Consider the following 19179-nt stretch of genomic DNA (forward strand, 5'->3'; position numbering starts at 1 on the left):
GAGAAGAACTTTTAAAAACAACCAACCTCCTTCCCACTGGCAAAAAAATTGTCCCAGGGCAAAATATCCAGAGATTTACTGCCATTCAAAGAGCCGTGATTAGTTTGTACCCTTTACTAGCAACAGCTACATCAACAGAAATCCTTTTTCACTGCTTTTATCCACCTCCAACATATCTACAGGCACCACTTTAACCACAAAGATAAAAACATAGTTGTCAGAAACTGGACTATGACAAGTGTGTGCTCAAGCATCCCTAAGGATATCCCCACCATTACAGAGCCTAGTCACCAAGAGGAAATGAAGCTAAGATGAGCGTCATTTCACCGGAACCCAGGTTGCCTCAAGTACCTACAAGGTCTCAGCACATCCTAGGGAGGTCCTCTCGGATACACTCATCGGTGGATCCTAGTCCCCCTCCTCCTGATTCTGCTCTACAGGTCTCAATTCCAGGTTGCTGGAATTCATGCTTCAAAAACCATGAGCTTAAACACTGAATTCCCTGGCTTCACTTTGAAGGTGACCCACAAATTAAAGATGCAGAGCTACGGCCAGAGAAAAGCATCCTGACAGGAGAGTTCCCGGAGCTCTGCTGCAATGAAGCTAAGGAGGCCATCCAGGTGGCCGTGCAACAGTGCACAGAAAACACACCCTAAAGCCAACCTGGCACTACACTTATGGACAGTATTCCTGCTATTTCAGATGCCAGACTGATGCCAGATCCTCACCCAGCATAAACCAGTGTGCTTCTGTGAATCGGGTTATATTAGCTGACGATCTGCCCCCACCTGGCATTAAATAAGTCAGCCTTGTTCATCATCATCATTTGCAGCTACTTCTGGAAAACATTTACAATTCCATTTGTCTAGCAAATTAGTTAGGAAATTTACATCATCTGTCAATGAGCTGTGTCAGTTTGGTCTTAAGGGTAGCAGCATTAAGTTAGATCAAAAAGTCCATCTAGTCCAGTATCTTATCTCTACCACTGCCAACAGCAGTTATTAGGGAAAAGAAAAGAAACAGAGCAACTGCAGAGCCACCTGGTACATCCTTAAAGCTTCTGGAAATTCAACACCCTGAAGAGCTCCTGAGCCATTTCATGTGTCCACCACGCATAATAGGTCTCAGCAAACCTATCCCTTTGAATTTTAGTCCTTTTGAAGACTATTTAACTATGTCCTTGTATGGAAAAGTGCTTCCTTTAGCTTCTTCTAAAGTTTCTTGCAGATAAGAGCTAGACGGCCAAAAATTAAAAATGAGTAATTGTTCCTTAATCATTCTTTCCTTCCCATTCCTGATTTTAAATTATGTCACCTTTCCCTTTGTTTTCCTTCTGAAGAGACGGTATCTATTCAGTCGCCATCTGCCTGGAAACAATTCCATGAATGCTTCTGATAACCCTTTTTTCCCTCTGGTCTGTGTCTTCCACTAAGTTACAAATTCAAGTTTTGAAATGAGATGAGCAGAGGTGCATGCAATAATAAAGATATGACACATCACAGATTTATACAGCAGGTGACTTTTCTAGGTTTTCCTCTATTTCTTTCCTAGTAACTCCTGAAATTTTTATTTATTTATTACTCCCATGAGGTTTTCAGAAATTTATTCACAATAGCTCTAACCTCTGTTAGGCATCGTGATAGATTAGAAAATAAGCATGCCCAGCAGCATGTAGTCCTTTTGTGTCTCTGACTATTCATTGGCCACACTGACCAATACTGCTCAAAATAAACCCATATAAACACTAGTTTATAAATTGCTTCATTGCTCACAGGTTTCTAGGTAGCATGTTCTTTCCCTACAGGCACAACAATAAATTCACTATCTCTAGCACATGAATTTATTATGATTTGTTGTCTACGTGCAATGTCCTAAATATTCGTTGTTTAAATTCAAAAGATGGTTTCTAATTTTTCCTACTCATCTGCACCTTACAAACTCTATTTATGTCCCATTTCAAAGAAATCCTTCAAAAACAGAAAGATATACTAGTCTCTGATCCCATACCTCATATACCTTATCTATTTCCAGCTCTTCCTTTTAAAAAGAAAAAATAAAAATTAAAAAAAAAGAGAGAGAACTACCACCACTCTCTTTCATCAACAAAAGCAAGCTACAGAATTACAGTTAAATTGCTTTTTCCACTTAACACTAGTACTAAGGCTTCACAAGTCAAACATGATTTGAAAGCAGGTGGAACAATCCTCCCAGGGTTTGGTCAGACCTCACTGATCCGTAAGTCATAAGCACGAGCTTCGCATACAGCCCTCCTTGCAATTTAGCAGGGAAAAATCTGAATCCTTCATACCACCTGCAGCACTCAGCCACACAAATCAATTTACTTCAGTCAACATAGGGAAAGTGCAGAGTAAACACCGCAGTCCTGATTAAACTTAATTTGAAAGATCCCCTGGGCTCCACCAAAAACACTGCATAAAAATATCTACTTCACACAGAAAATAAATTGTCAGATATAAAGATGAGACTATAGTTTGGAGTATTTAGAAATTAAAAAAACAACCCTCTGTCAGAACCTGACACGTATCACTATTACTTGCTTCTATCGCAACAATTCACAAAAGATCTAGCCGGAATCAGTGTCCTGCTTTGCAAAGCGCTCCACAGTGTGGACTTAAGTAATCTTGCCCTGTGACACAAAAGCCTTGAATCGTTTTAAAAATTTAAAGGGCCTTGTTAGAAGCTAACAAGGATGAGTTTATCTTCAGCAGAAAGAAGCAAAGTTGCAGCCTTGTGTACAGTTGCAGACGTAAAAGTTTGATTACAGTGCAAGTATTATTGCTAGCTACAAGAAAGTTTGGAATGGCTGTCCTTTTGTAAACCTCATCTCTCACTGGTTCCCGAGGACAATAATTACAAAAGTTTTGGATAAAATAAAATAAAATGTAGCCCGCATCTAGGAAAAACTGGAAAACCTGAAATTTTGAGAATGTTAGGCTTACAAAATTTAAACACTCAAATTTCCTGAGAAGCAACTATTAATTTGCAAACCAATACAGAAAGTACTATATACCTAAAATTACTACTGCTTACACCACCACACCATCTGCCACTAAGGCAGCACCGACTGCCCAGCCTCACAGGTAACTGCACTATTGCATCCCACAACAGAAAACGGATATGACTCATCTGAGTTGAATTCTTAACGCTTGACATGATGGCTGCTAATTGCTGCAAAACGAGATTAAACATGTCTGATAAGCAGGTCCACACTGGGCTTTGTCAATGGCAACTCCAGGTGGCCTGCGATACCTATGATTTCATTCTCATTCAATTCAGTTTTACAGCAAAAAGAATAGCCTCGACTTACTGTTGCTTGTCACTCTCTATATGAATACACGAATGCTCAAACTTTACTTCTAAAGGCAAACCATCTTAGTATATGATGCCAGTACCAAAAGCTGCTTTTATTTTGCTACAGCACTGATATAGAATTACTGCAGTAGAATCTAATATCCAACCACTGTGTAAGAGTTTTTAAAACTTTTCTTCTGATTTGATGCGAAGGATCGTAGATGTTCTTGTCTTCTTAACAGAAATGAGTTAGATCTAAATCACCAATGATCACAGCAGCAGCACATCTGATCTAGCCAGCAGCTCACAAACTCAGGAAGCCCGAGTTCTCTCCTCAGCTCTAGCTACAGTCTACCACCAAATCTCAGGCAGGTCACTTTACTCTCTATCCTTCTGGTTTCGCTATCCTTAAACTGATGAGCTTGCTATTTGTTCCCTCTATAAAGTGCTTTAGGATCTATAGATGAACCAAGGAAATGATACTAGAAGAAGCTTATGAAGCCATCAATTCCAACCGGTTAAATCAGTGGTCCAAGAGAAAGTTTGGTGACTGGCATAGGTTAGTAGAGCCAAAATGGTAGGAATGACCATTTGCATATTTAACAGATGATTTATTTAATCTTATATTTTTATTCCTTCTGTATTCTGTGTATGGGTAAAAATGTTTTCATTCCAAATAATTTCTGGAATTCAATTAGTATTCCAAGTGGCCTGGTACCAGTTAACTAAAATAACCCAGTATGCAGGACCTAACTGCAAGATTCAACATAGGCTGCAAGCTCCATTCAAGCTGAAGTGATGAAATGGTAGGATAACAGTCATTTATGCTAAAAACAGAATTCTTTTTTTCCTACAACAATTACTGATGCAAATAGGAAAGCTACACAGATGCAAGTCTTTGAATAATTGCCAGTGAAATAGATATTCAGCTTTACACAAACTAAATAACCAACACAGCTGGTAAGAAATGCATCTCAGTTTGCATTCGTACAGTATTAACACTTGAATTTTCATGCTTCAGCCTCTTCTTCATCTTCTAAAGAGGAGAAAGAGAATCATTTAGGATCAAGAAACATTTGAGACTCTGCAAAAAAAAAAAAAAGTGACAACAGCCACCACCTACTCACACGTTCATTTTGAGCAGAGTAACCACTCTTTCACTTTAAGGAATACTGAGATTTGTCCAAAAATACCTGGATACAAAGGCCAGCACATTAAACCATGAAACCTAGGAACCAATTTTGCCAGCATTGAACAAATCATTTACAATAGCATGAGTCCAAATTAAGGTCCTGAAACTTCATTTGTTTCTTTCGCAGTCAACCTTCTTCATTTTCCACACTGAAGGCTTTTCAGTATAACTGCAGTAATGCAGAGCAGTTATATTATGCTGAAATTAATCACTGAAAAATATTGTATCTCTTATCAAAAGAGGAACCGAGAGGTGCTCTCTCAGTTATGCCTTACAGTTGGACTGAAAGTCCAAATGTACTAAAATGGAAAATATAATTTTTACATCATATGCAGTCATGACTTTTTGCATGTTACATGCAGATACAAAGGAACTGATGATCCATGCTGGAAAATACGCACAAAGGCTGTACTTGCAATCTAGTTCTATAAGGCATTTTTTGGAAAGATTCCTTTCCAACAGCACATATTAGCAGATTTTTTGCTTGATTACTATTGAGGCCTAAGACTTGCAATAGCTACCCACTGCCCTTCATTCAGTTTAACGGCTCCAAGAAAGACTCTGAATTTGGAAGCTAAGATAGCTGCTAGAATTGTGCATTCACAGATGCAATATCTTTAACCCACCTTCCTGAATAGATACGGCGCTGCAACTCTGCATACCCTCCGCTGTCAACACAAGCTTCAAATCTCCTCAGAGAAGCACAACTTGTTACACCTAAACTAGGAAACCAGTAAAGCGATGCTGATTGATTAAACATGCCCCAGACCCCCCTTCTGCGTGAGGACCAAGTGGCCTGAAGGGGTTTACATCCATCTTAAATTCTCCTAGCCGCAGGTTGCTGCCTTCAGACTGGCCACTGGGAATGCTGCTGAGACTGTATTAGTCAGCCCAGGCCAAAAGCACGCCGAAGTGGTAACAACTGAACTCTAGTATCCATGAACGCTCTCATTCGCTAGCAGAGATGCGGTCACAAATTTCAACTCGAGTGGCAGAATCTTTGAACTTTCAGCTGAAGAGTTGTCCTGAAGTTTTTGTTCCAATCCAGAGCAAAACCCAAACAATGTTTTCAAACCTTCCCATAAACTGAAAGTTTCTGAAAAACACCGGGCTGAGAGCACAAACAGCTGGCACAGCCAACGTGAAATACACTCCTGAGGCACCTTTACCAGAAGAGGAAAGGATATGAGGCAACCCACAAGAAGACAGGATCAAGAATAACATGAAACCACACCTTTAGGCAATCTCAAGTCAGGTTGCTGCAGTCCTGCTTTTGGTCTGTCCTCTGGAACGCGTGCTCAGCTCAGAGAACTTACTCAACAGATAGCTAACCAGAAAGAAGGAAAGGCGTGAGTCAGCAATCAGGTCGGCTCCCTGACCTACCTCATCACATAGCCCTCTGAACGCTGAAAGCAGCACCAGGGACAAGTGTGTTAGTCCAGTTTTTCATCCACTCAAGCTGCCACAGGACTACACCTCAAAGGGATACAATATACTTAACTCTTCCAGCAGGCCTACTTATTGAAAGTAAGTGCATACAAAAATGGATTTTATGATCGTCTTACCCTACTTAGCACTGCAGCTAGAGGGAGGCAGTAGACTCTTAGCAGGAGGATAACACTTTTCTGATATCGATATGCATATTGCAGTAACTGCCACCTTTATTTATTTATTTATCAGCATTAAAGATTATTTGAAAATATGCCATGTCAACTAGGCCTTTTAGCCTTGGAAGTCTGAGACAGTTCCACTGCAAAAGTATGGCTAGAAATTACTGTGGCAGTAGCTCTAAATCAATAGCTTCAATTCATAATGGATAAGGAATAAATAATTTCTTATGAACTGAATTAAATCCTGAAGGCAGGCATCTGCCCGTTTGCAACCAGCCACAGCATAAACTGAAATCCACTGAGGCTTGGGAAGTCTGCCTACCGGGAAATTTTTCCACTGGAGCTACTATTAAAGTACTTGAACAGAGAAGAAATAGAGATGAAATATCAGGTTGTCAACACACTGATCATTCAAAGCAGAGACACTTCTGGGACACTGCAGAAAACAGACCAAAATGCAAGCAGTTAAGCAACAAAAAGGGCTGGAAGTTTTCCAGTTACACACCCATCTGGCAGGGTTTGCTACAGAAGTTCTTGCTTTAGATTAGTCCATTTTCCTAGCGCTTTTACTGCATTTTGGCCTTCTTGCATCAGCTGGAAAAGGGAGATCATGGGTTCTGGTAACAGAATTACTGGCAAGAATCCTTATTTTCTTGCTTCTTTTGTGGAACACTTTTAGAATGCATACTTTTAACACTTTCTCCATTTCCCTCAAAATTGTGAAATATACCCGTGTGTTGAGGTATTTAAACCAAGTTAAAACCACTTCACACTTAATGACCTCCACAAACTTCTGTTGTTATTAAGCCTCAAAGAAATACTTGCATCCGAGTAAAGCTTCAATACAAGCTCTTCGAGTGGCAGCTAAATCCAGCCCATGAGACACTTGAAAACTCATCTGCAAACAGAGAGTTCTGCCATACACCCCGAGACTGGTCCAGCAAAAAGCTGCTAGCACAGCTGGGCTGGGCTGCATCGTGCAGTCTCGACCCTGGACAGTGCTGCCCATATAGGGTCCAGCCTAGGAGAAGGCTTGTCCAGAACCCAGCATACACCACCCGCCCCCAGCACTAGCCCAGGCCAGAGGGCTTCCTCCCTCATGCTGAGAGGTTGAGGAAGTACTTTCTCTCCAGCTACAGACCTGGACTCGGCAATGCCACGTGAAGTTCGGACTTCACCACCGGAGATGGCCTTCTATGGCTGTAGTAAGTCAGGGTACCCATGTGCTGCCCTTGGTCTGTGAGAGCAATTAGAAGAGGAAAAAACCAGTCCTCTGCTCACTCTGATCTAGGGGTAGGAAAGAACATAACCCCTCAAGAACAGACCAGAAGCAGGCAGTGCTGCAAGATCTCAGCACTTCCTCAAAGATAACAGCACTGGCCCCATCAGCCTGCTCTCACTACAAGGGTAATGCCTTTTCACCCCTCCTCCCTTTAGAGCTGCAGCACTAGGGAACATGCTCTTCCCCACCCTCTACCGGCACCCTTTCAAAAAAATAATAAATCCTGCTTTGTACAGCAATGCTATAACTGTACAGCATATTTTGGAAGTGCCACTTTTTTTTCTGGTTTGCCCTGCAATCTCTCCTATGCTTCGTATGTGCAACACTCAGTATACCCAGAGTTGTTATTCCTGGTTAATAAATCAGGAAAATTCCCAAATTCAATGACAACCCTGAAAGACATAAAAGGAATAAAAAACTCCAGCAGAAATAAAATGAGACTAGAACCACCAAGGTTTTGAGTTACAGTCTCAAAATAAAAAAAAAAATAAACAAATCTTTAAGAAGTTCTGTTCCTCTCCTAATTAACATACACTCATAAAAAATGGCTGTGGAAGGTAGAGTCACACAGGCTTCACAGTCTTGAAATGTAAATAATATACAAATACTGAATGAATCAAATCAGGGAAGTTTACCTCCTGAAATAAGTTTCATCATCATAAGCAAAGAAAATAGTTTCTGCACAGCAGTTCACGTGATTTGCAAGGTCACTGAAAATCCTCGTAAGAGATTACATGTTAAAGGACTCCAAGTATGATACAAAGTATATTTATTACAAGTACCAGTGGAGTTCAGCTCTGCAGAAAACAAAAAATGAAACTGACCTCAATGAAACAGAGAGCATAAACAGGACTTCAGTTTATTTACACAGGTAACAACCACTTCTTTTCTAGTGAAAGTGATCGGGACAGTGTCACTGAGCCTTTTGCAATCGCACTCGACCCAGGAATGGTGACGATGTTCGGAACTGACCAAATTCCGCTCCCAAGGAGACCTGGAAGGATTCCCAGTTCTTCACACCAACCGCCTGGCAAAAACTTCTCATTCCCAACTGTGATCTGGAAGACAAGGTTTCATTCAGGAGGCAAATAGCTTCTGCCCTTCTCCACAGAAGCCACATGTCACTTCCACTGATGGCAAGAGCTGCAAAGAGCAAGTGAAGGCAGGATGCAGCACACAACGAAAAACCTGGCTTTCACCAGCATGCCACGTTATTGCCAGCACGTGGAAGCAGAACCAGTGGTCAGCACACATACATTCAGATTAAAGTCAATCCATTTTCATATGAGTCACCGATAAGGTTCCTGGAGGAAGACTGAGAAACCTTATCTTAGATACTGCATTGAAAGGCAGTAATGAACCAATAAAACACAAAATTATGGCATACATCTAGCATGTTTCCCCTCAGAGATATTTTTCTAAAGGGAAAAACCAGTACCGTCATGCTTTTGAAAGCGTGTGTAGCTGTGAAAGTCATGTTGGAGGTGGAGCAGTGGAAGTAGGAGCTTTTAATCTTATGGGTGTGCCTCTACGGTGGAATTAAACGAAGCACTTTGCTACTGTGTCAACATAACTGGATAAATTTATCCCAAGCACGAGTGGCCCCACCTCAGAAAGATAAATGAATTCCTGTAGCAGTACAAGTGTTCCTTTCCTCTTGGTACCTCACCGAGTCTTCCTTGTTCACACCCAGGGCTTTCTGTGCTGCGGTCAGACAACTGACTCGGGCTCTATTGCACACTGCAGAACACGCTTCTGTTGGAAGCATGTAAGTCCATGGGAAGGTGCTGGAGGACTTTCAACTCCTGATAATTATTTAACCTGCATCTTCACACTTCACAGACTGCAGGTTTCAGTCTACAGTCCCTAGTAAGCCAGAAAGACTGTACTGAAACCAGCATTATACCTGTATCAGACAGGTATTGTGTAAAGGGGAAGAAGATCAGATAAAACTCTCTGCAAGAGCTGTGGATAACTCTTCTGTTAAGACATCGCCGAAAAGCTGTCTTCACCGCTGAAAGCACCAGCTGCTTACTCACCCAGAGTGCACTCTCTGCAAGAGACATCCACTGATGCCTTCAGCAATCAAGTCCCAGAGCAACTCATTTACTTTATTACAGTACGGGAGAAATGCAGAGCTAAATTTTTACAAGGGTATCTAGTTCTTAAATCAAAATGTATGTTTCTTGTGGGATTCGAAAGAGCGCTGATTCCCACTGACTTCAAATGAGTCAGTCTGTGGGAAATCTTTAAGCCCCATGCTGCATTTAAACACATCCCAAAGGTTACGAATAAAGGCGGACACGATTTAGAAGAGAATTCAACTCTGGCATGCCATTGTTAGTAGTTGATCAGCAGCTCTTCATAACTGAAAGAAGGATTTTATCTGCTCCAGTCAAGGAATAAATTTGGTCTCAGAGGAAAAAAAGTAATATACACTAAAAAGAAGCAGCCGGTGCTTGTGTGTAAAGCTCAGCCTGAGGTTCATTTTCTCTTGGAATACAAACAATTACAAACTTCTTACAGAAATCTACCCATCAGTGGTTACCAGAAAATTCCCCAATTGTCAAAACAGATTCTGCTGTCATCTGTCACACATGTTCTGCTGTACAAGATGACTTCACTGACTGCTTCATATGACTATCTCATTCTAACAAATGCTGTACTTCTGAGTGTGTCTGTATCATTGAATATAAACCCCCAGAGAAGCCATACAAAATAAGCGGTAGGAGACTACTGTGGACAGTGGATGTTCGGGGACAATCTAAAGCAAGGAGCCTATAATGAATGATGGAAATCCCAGCAATAACTTCCATTTTATTAACCACAAATGTGCAAAATCTCTGTAATTGTTGAGCCACTGAGTTTTTTTAGTTTCTTTGGGTATAACTTACAAATAAAACTTGCAGGTTACCTATGCATGCAAATACAGCAGTTCTAAATACCGACTGTTCCAAAGGGCTGGGGAAAAAAAGGAACAAGTTTTAAATGACCAGCACTTCAGAACACGCCTAAAACTCAGCTTTTCTCTACTGAGAGACAGAAGAAAATGAACTGCCATAAAACCGAAACTTTCACTTAATTTTTTTTAAGATCATAACAGACAGGAAAATTTACTGAGGATAATGGTGCTAAATGATGTATTAAGGCCCTTCTACTTTTCACTTGCTCCTTTAGGCTTTAACAAAACTTATTTCGTTCTGTTGTCACTTGCTACATTTACAACTTTTTGTATTGTGCTTCTTTACTTTAGAAAGCGACTAAAAAGAGAAGTAAAATTCTTATCATGGCTGCGGTAAATTCAAGAGTCATTTCTGTATGACACATCCTGTTCAGAGCTACAGAAATGCAAACTGCAGAAAAATCAGTCACAGGCTTTCTTCTGCATTACTCTCAAAAAGCATTTGCCTAGCTCCATTCAGCCTTTTCTCCACTGGGAAATATACTTTCATGATGTCTGCTCATACGGGTGCCTCACAATGAGTTTTACGTCTTTACTATATTTTAAGAGACCCTAATAATTTCATAACCTGCATTTCTCCCGCCGCTTCAAATACTATGCAGCACATAGTATCTGAAAACTAGCTCTAACACGCTGACACACTTAACAGAGAAGGTAGCATTTCAAAAGCCTGTAACTCTAATAATCCAACAAAAGCCTGGATGTGGACTGTCTATCCAGGTGTCTCACTGATATCACTGGGCGATTTAGTAAATAAGCACTGCAAGAGCATACCCTTAATATTACTTACATTATAGAAATGGCTGGAAATTCACATTGGCATCAGGGCTTCTGTGCCCAGGGCACCCGTGCTAGATGCTCTACAAGCCCCTCAGCTGGGGGAGAGGCCCGAGGAAGCTCTTCCTGCACAGCAGAGCTACAAACTGCTATGACAGGCCAGTGACTAAGTTTGAAAAAGAGCCCAGGTCTCACAGCCCACATACATGGAGGGGATGTACGGAGTGAGTGTATCTGCTGTGCTCCTCCTACTTCATGCAGGAACTGATGGCATATTAGTCTTCCAGTCACCTACTGACAAGTAGCCTGATGGAAGTTATGCATGCAGTACCAATACTGGAATCTGGTTATAAAATTTCCAGCTGGTCCAGCAATGGAAGTATTTGTGAATATGTTGTTTCAAATCCCATCATTTCTTCATAATTCAGAAGTTCTGCGCTAGCACTAACTATGAACAGACAAAAGAAACTTTGTATCAGGATTATATTTTTTTCCCAGACTCATCATCATTATTTTTGTTGTAGATGTAGATCACATTCAGGTGCTTCAGAATGAAATATTGTTTTATGTTGAAGATATGTCATGCATTTGTTTTAGGTTTCTAATGCTGCCTTCTAATAGAGTCCGGAATCAATATCCAGAGTCAAAAGGAGCTTTATAACCCACCCCATTTAAATGTTACAATATACACTACCCATTCAGACACAAAGATTCTTTACTCATAATACCTCACATCCGTGACATGTCTATCTTGAGAGTATGGCTATAATCATCAACTCTATTCTGCACACCATCTGCATTATTAAATTACTCGGCATTTCTTGCTCCAACTCATTATTTGCAACATAGTGCTGCTGAAATGCAAAGCTCTTTCAACATGAGTTCCACTGACATTGAAACTAGACTTTTTTTTTTTTTTAAGCAGTTGCCCTTGACTCTGAAATTGGACAAGAATAATGCATCAGGATAATTTCATCTGCTACATAACAATTAACTACCATTTGGAACAGGGATTCTCCAGTCATGAGGCTATAGAAACAGCAGTGGTGTTTCAGCAGCAGCTGGGGGAATGGGGGGGGTGGGGGTGTCAAAAACATAAAATAAGTGATGGATGCAAGTGCTGCATAATCACAGAAAGCATGTGCAGTATTTCAAGTGTCTGACAAAACTCTGTCAGTGAAGTGAAAAAAATAATAATCAGGAAGTACAGAGAAAAAGATGGTGAAAAAAACCTAATCATTCTGAGAGACAATGTAGAGTAGAATAAAGCCTGCAGTTACTCCCTCTCCTTTGTAGGAGTCTTTTGCTCCTACAAACAGCTAATACGGTAGGAAGCATGCCTTCTTTTAACAGCAAAAACATTTATGTCAACTGCTAGAATCAAGAACATCAGTTTTGAAAAGAACATCACCTCTTTTGGGTTTAAGAGGAGAGCCTGCATTAGTGTGTCACAACCACAGAACTTCCAGGAAATTTACATAAAGGCATAAATCACTTCAAAAAACAATGTAGCATCATAGAATTTAGCATATTTAGAGAAAAATAGGAAGAAACTGCAAGAATGCAGTTGAACCCTGGTACTGCTTTACTGCATTTCTGTGTGCCTGTAAATGTTTATAAATGCATAATCCACAAACACTCTGTAAAGTCCGCAGAAACAATTTAGGTGTAGAACATCTTCCAAGCAAAGCTCACTTTCACACAAGTGACTGTACCAGTTCTCTGAAGATTTTGTCATTTTGTATGCCAAGATTCTCCCCAAGCGCATTGCACAATATGTTTCTAAGCCCAGTAAGCTGACACTGACAATTTCTAGCCCAAGCCTGCATGAATTCTAAAAGCAATGATGCTGAATTCTAGAAACAATGGTAAGAGGCTAAATCCATTTTATTATCTGTTATTCAATGAACTCTGTTTTAGTCAATCATTGCTGTTATGGGGAATTCCCTCAATAGCCCCACACAACAGTGTTAGCACAAAATAATATCGTAAGGGCCACTAAGTCATAAAACTTGAGCATAAGAAGCTGAAGAAAAGCAAATTACCTAGTATAACACAACATTAAAGTTACAAGGAGAGATCTGTACGAGAAGCCTCTCAGTCAAGCTGTTTAGCTTGAGAACCATCCTAAAACAAGTAACTGTACAGATTAGAGAACCCAGATCCTCTTCAGTCACCGACTGTGTGATCTTTCTTATCTTCCACTGGTCCCTCTGAGCTTGCACACAGAAGTCAGAATGCTTGATACTGTGCTTCTGACAAATTACCATTCTTCCAAAAAATTAACTGTACACAAGGTGGAGATGTTCTATAGCTCAATCTTGCAAGGCAGACAAGCAGGAGGAACACACACCTGAAAATACTAAACAAATGATCCCTCTATCCATGCACTGTAAGTCAACACAAGTTTCTCCAAAAGAGGGTGCAAGGTACTCCAGAATAAGACAAATTTCCAATAACATTTCTAACTCCTTAAGGTGTATCTCCCCCAACATACGAGATTACTAACCTCTTCAAGAAGAAAGAGCACAACTTTCACCTTTACAGTACTTTACAGGTCATTCCAAAAAAATCTCTCTTTATTAGTTATCCTGGTTTTGACACGTCTTGCTAGTCAACTCAGCACCCACCCCAGCTTACCCTGCCCTTTAAAATCAATACAATTTAAAAGTAAATGCCAGATTACAAGTCAAATGAGGTATTTCTTTAATCGACAAAAATCTGCCTAATCCTAAAAGCCTGTGTGAAAAAATGAGCTTGACTTAGAGCACCTCCCTCCCATGAAGAGCTGACGCAGATTACCGATTCATACTATTTTTTCCTTTCACGGTACTTTTACCTTTTTTCTTTTTCTAAAATACTCTGTTCAGCTAGTCCTTGATGCATTTGTGTAATACAAAATGACCATGCAAAGATCTGCACAGAAAGCAAATAATCCTAATTTCGATTGCCTAAAAAAGATGGGGGGAAAAAAAAATGAATGCTTACCTAAGCCAAACAAACTTTTAAGTACTCTATACTCATTTATGGCTCAAACTGGCCAAAGGGCTATTACATACCATATGATGTCATGCTCAGTATATAAACTGGGGGGCATTGGCCAGGGGGCAGCGACCGCTGCTCGGGGACTGTCTGGGCAATCGCATTGTGCATCACTTGTTTTGTATATTCTTTTATCACTATTATTATTATTTCCCCTTCCTTTTCTGTCCTATTAAACTGTCTTTATCTCAACCCACAAATTTTACTTTATTTTTTCCCCGATTCTCTCCCCCATCCCACTGCGGGGGGGGGGAGGGAGCGAGCAAATGGCTGTGTGGTGTTTAGCTGCCTGCTGGGTTAAACCACAACAGTAACTTTTAAAACACCATGACTATCTACTGCATTGTAGAAAGGTTTCCCTGCTATATTTTGACATGTCTCTAGTTGTCTGACTCTCTAAACATTCCTGAACTGTTTAGAAATTAAGCTGAATTTAAGAGAGACCTGCAATTCACCTGCAGCAGCTTAATACAACTGGGGGGGGGGGGGAGGGGAACAACAAACCACCAAACTGTAAGTATCCTCTTCATGAAGGAAAAAAGCCCTTGAGACAGCTGATCAAACCCAGCCACATCGAGTTTTGCAAGAAATTGGACTAGATTTTCCTCTCCTCACCTTACTATCTCTTTAAGTGGAGGAAAATGTGATAAGTGTTGAAATCTCTTTTTGTCAGACACTTTTCCAACAGTTTCTAGGGCTGATTTGACACTTGCTTCTCACGAAGCAATTTTTTTTTTTTTTAATGAAATCAAGCAGAATTTAAACCATGCAAGCAGAAATGCTAAAATAGGCTCATTCTTAATATTTGGTGCTTGAATGGTTCAATTATACACAGCTGAGACCTACTCACTAATCATATGCATTGCTAATTATGTCTTAGCATTTAAGAACCATCAGTTGACTGAAGCTGGCAGAAGAAGATTATTAGTAGGCTAATCTACATTTAGAGCGGATGATGAGTATTTACATCTGAGATTAGATTTTATTTAATACTCCTTGAAGTTCTCTTTGAAGCAGTGAAAGGCATGAAGTGAACCTACATCAGAGATCACCAAGAGTTCAGACTATGTTATACAAAGCAGAAACAAGATATTAAAAAGGGAAGGCTTGATGACGGACAGATAGGTTATACTGTAGCTCTTCCCCCCAAATCACAGTTGATTTACACGCATTACGAGAGTTGAGAGGTTTATTGTTTTATTTCATTCAAACACAGCTATAAGCTTGATTTTCCAAACCTTCATGAAATCACATCACTCCTTACTCTTGTAACTTAGTTGGCCTTTACACTGAGTCCAGTAAGACTTGATACCTTGAATAAGACCAGTTAACCGTTACTTAATTTGAAAGTACTTTTACTGCTAAATTCTTATTTGATATTCAGTCATGCCGTACTGTTTTCATACACTATATTATTTAAATAATGTAGTGTGCAGACATTCTTTATCAATATTACTTATACCATCTTTGATCACTGAAAGCACACACGAGAGAGGACAAGAAGGGGAATAGGGAAGGAGTTTAGGTCACCTACAAATGCTCCCACCACCACCCCATTAAAGCAGTTAAAAAAGTGATCTGTGCAATAGTTACACCCTCCATGATCGTTTTGGTTTTGTTCCCTACACTGCTCCCCACTTGCATTCTTCAGCTTACACAGCTTCTACTCTTTAATGCTGTTCTGTTCCTAACCTGACAGCCATTTTTTCGCTAGCTTAAAGTTTCTAGAGAACAACTAGTTCTTAAAAATATGTAGAGAGAGGGCGTATAAAATGCAACAGGAATAAAGAAACTAGTATGAAAACTCACAGATCCTTCTAGACCTAAGTTCAGCCTTAGAGTCAGCAGCACAATGTAGTTTTGGGATCACAGCTGGTTTATGACTCGTCAGCTCAGACAGTACAGAGTATATGTGGAGCCGGCACAAACTTTTACGTCCTGCTCTCTTCAGTCCAGGAGCTGGATGTTTCTCTCCTGGCTCTTTACATGTTTACGGGCTTTGCTACTAAAGCAGAATGGCAAAATACTTTTCCTGTTTTGCAATACTTTGACTAAATTCCCACAGCCAAACAGTACTGAAAGAAAAAGTAATGTTTTCACATTTACACAGTTTGCTCAAAAACCATTGAAATAAGCAAATCATATTACATAAGCGTGCAGTTATGTAGCACTATATGCCAGACGCCTACTGCCAGATTTGAAAGGGGCCCACTTCAAGTCAAATCTCCCATTACAAGAAGAGCCTCCGTGAACTACCGAGACCCCGCCTATTGCACAGCTCAGAGTCTAAAAATTAACCAACGTTAAGAGGCACAAAAACACGGATAATTCAACTCTGTGAGCCTCACTATGCGACAGCTTCCACAACGGAACCAAAAGAGACTCTCAGGTTTCACCTGTCCTGGAAAGAAGAGGTGTCAGGGTGCTTGAAATCTAAAGTCCCTCTTATCTGTGTGCGGAGAGTATAGGATCTATAATGAAGCTCTGTGGCCTTCCTATTTCCACCTGTGAGGACAGCTCCTCTGAGAACATTACCTCTAACACCACAGCTCTGCAAGAGGCGCAAGGACTAAGCTGCGACTGCACGCTTCAGAATCGCCCGCCTCACTGAACTGAAAGCAGCAGTCCATGAGGAAAAGCTCGCGGAGTTTCAAAAGAGATGACATGCATATGCATGTCCGTGCTGAAGAGTCTTTTGTGGAAACTGGCTACTATCCCACCAGGTTTGTTTTTTGTTGGTTCCCCCCCCCCCCCCCCTTCCCAGGAGAGGAGGAAACTACAATATCAGCCCAAACTTTTTAAATGCTCATTTTTTGCATGTATTTCACATATGCAAAAACCATACCACACAATAAGCAAAAATTGTAGGTCAGGTCAATTTCCTGCTTCCAATTTTTTTAAGGCAAAAAGACATTAATTCAGTACTATAATTTTGCTTTTATGAAGTCTTTACAAACCCAGTAAGCAGGCTTTTTTATTCCACATTCATGCCATATATCTGTGAATAAAACAAAAAAGATGGAGGAAGTTTTTTGTTATTATTTTTAAAAATGGGGCCAGATAAGTCATAACACACAACCTCGAGTCACCACACCCTCAAATGAAGGTGTTACAATTTTGTCGCTGGGAAAGCTGGCAAACTGGGGCGAGAGGATGCAGCACAGGGCATTCTAACCGGATTGGCACGCGGAGCTCTTTGTTCAAGCCCATCCATCATAAATGTTCTATGCAACCAATATCTGAAGCACAAACTTCCGAGCACAAACACACAGAGCATCCCAGATACTGTGTCAGCACAGAGAAATTGTCGAGCTACACGGCTGGTGCCAAATCTACTTTACAAAGCTCCCGGGGCCTCGCAGCTCCTGCCTGTTCCAGCCAGAGCTCAGCGTATTAGTAAAAACTTGCATCCCTGCACTCTGTTGGGAGACTGGGAGAAAACAGCCAGGTCATGTTTAATCCACTGGTAGAAGTCACGAGTGCTGACAAGTGCCGACTCACTGCACGCTTGCTGACAGTTTCTTCTCCAAAACACATCAGCGGGGACACAAAAAAGGGCTCCGACGCACTTTTGCCTCTCCCCGTAACCGCCGTGGCCGCCCGAAGGGTGTCACCGAAGCCCGGGGGCAGCGGGGCCACCCCGGGGCTCAGTCCCCGGAGGGCTCCGCGGGCGGAGCTGACCCCGCAGCGGGGGAAGGCCACGCCTGCTCCCGCCGCCCCGCGGTGAACCCAGGGCGGCCCGGGCCAGGGAGGTGACGGTGAGCCCGGGCCGAGCCGCTCCCGCGGCGGCGATCGGCCCCGGCAGGTCGCTCTCACCTGCGTTGTAGAAGCGGTCCAGCACCGCCGTCTCGCCGAAGTCCAACTTGCCGAAGTGCAGGGTCTCCAGCGCGGCCCCCACCACCTCGCACGCCTCCCGCAGGCTCTGCAGGGCGCCGCTCTCCGCCGCCAGCAGCGGCCCCTGGTTTGCCTCGTTGATCACGTAGGTGACGGCGGTCCGCCTGCCGCCACCCTTGGCCCGCGCCGCGATGCCCGGGCCGCCGCCGGCGGCGCCGTCCTCAGCCCACGGGGTGCCGGGCGGCGGCGCGGCCAAGTCGGGCAGGAGGCTGCGGGCGCCACCGTCGGCCCCTTGCGCCCGCCTGCCGAGCACCTCCTCGCAGGGGGGGCCGCCGCCGGGAGGGCTGGGCACCGGCAAGCTGATGATCCCCTCGCTGCTGTCACTCATCCCGGCGGAGGAGCAGCCGCCGCGCCGCGCCCCGGGCTCTGCTGCGCCGGCCGGGGTTAGGCGGATGCCATGCTGCGCCGCCCGTCCCGGAACGGTCCCGCCGAGCTGCTGAAGGGGAGAGGCGGCCGGGCTGAAGCGAGGGGCTTCCCCTCGGGCGCTAGCGAAGGCTGCCGGAAGCGGGGAGACGAGCACAGCCTCCTTCAGTGTCTGCCGCCGGCACCATAGCGCGCCGCTCCCTTCTCCCCCGCACCTGCAGGGACTACCCGGCGAGCCCACCCCCGGCAGCCCGTCCTCCTTCTCCTGCCGCCCCCGGGACCTCGCTCTTCCTCCGGTCGCTTCGCCCCCGGGACGAAATTACTCGGCCGCGGGGAGGAACCACTTGTGGGATCGCTCTTCGGCGCCCCCGCTTTAGCCGAGCGACAGCTGCGAAGCCCCTGGCGGCGCGGGCTGAGGTGGCCCCCAGCGCCGGGCACCTCCCTCCGGCCCCGCCTCCGGGCAGAAATAACCCCACCCACCCCTTAGCGTTCCGGCCGCTTCGCGTCCCGAGTGGGAGGTCACGGGGCGGCTGAGCTGCGCCGCGTCCCCGCGGGGAGCCCTCCTTTCCCCTCGGGGCCGGCCGTGGTCCCCAGGGGACCGGCAGCCCCGGGGCGCCCCGTGAGGAGGCGGCGCGCTCGCCAAGCCGGCGGTAAGGGCCGTTGGGGATGGACCGAGGGCGCCCCTTCCCCGCCGCCTCCCGCGGAGCTTTATTGTTTGATATCCGTCCCCGTAAAACGAGCCCAC

At 43.3% G+C, this 19179-nt stretch overlaps 1 protein-coding gene across 1 annotated transcript in view; it reads right to left on the reverse strand.

Annotated features, from left to right (window-relative positions):
- Window positions 1-18834, reverse strand: part of MAP3K5 (mitogen-activated protein kinase kinase kinase 5) — a 108600-nt gene extending 89766 nt beyond the window's left edge. The window contains exon 1 of the mRNA XM_076333668.1: window positions 17994-18834. Within this exon, the coding sequence (XP_076189783.1) occupies window positions 17994-18399 (406 nt within the window). The 5' untranslated portion in view covers window positions 18400-18834. The remainder of the gene's footprint in view (window positions 1-17993) is intronic.
- Window positions 18835-19179: the final 345 nt, after the last annotated feature.

The sequence above is a fragment of the Aptenodytes patagonicus genome, chromosome 3 (genome assembly GCF_965638725.1).
Source record: "Aptenodytes patagonicus chromosome 3, bAptPat1.pri.cur, whole genome shotgun sequence".
In the NCBI taxonomy this organism is placed as follows: Eukaryota; Metazoa; Chordata; class Aves; order Sphenisciformes; family Spheniscidae; genus Aptenodytes; species Aptenodytes patagonicus.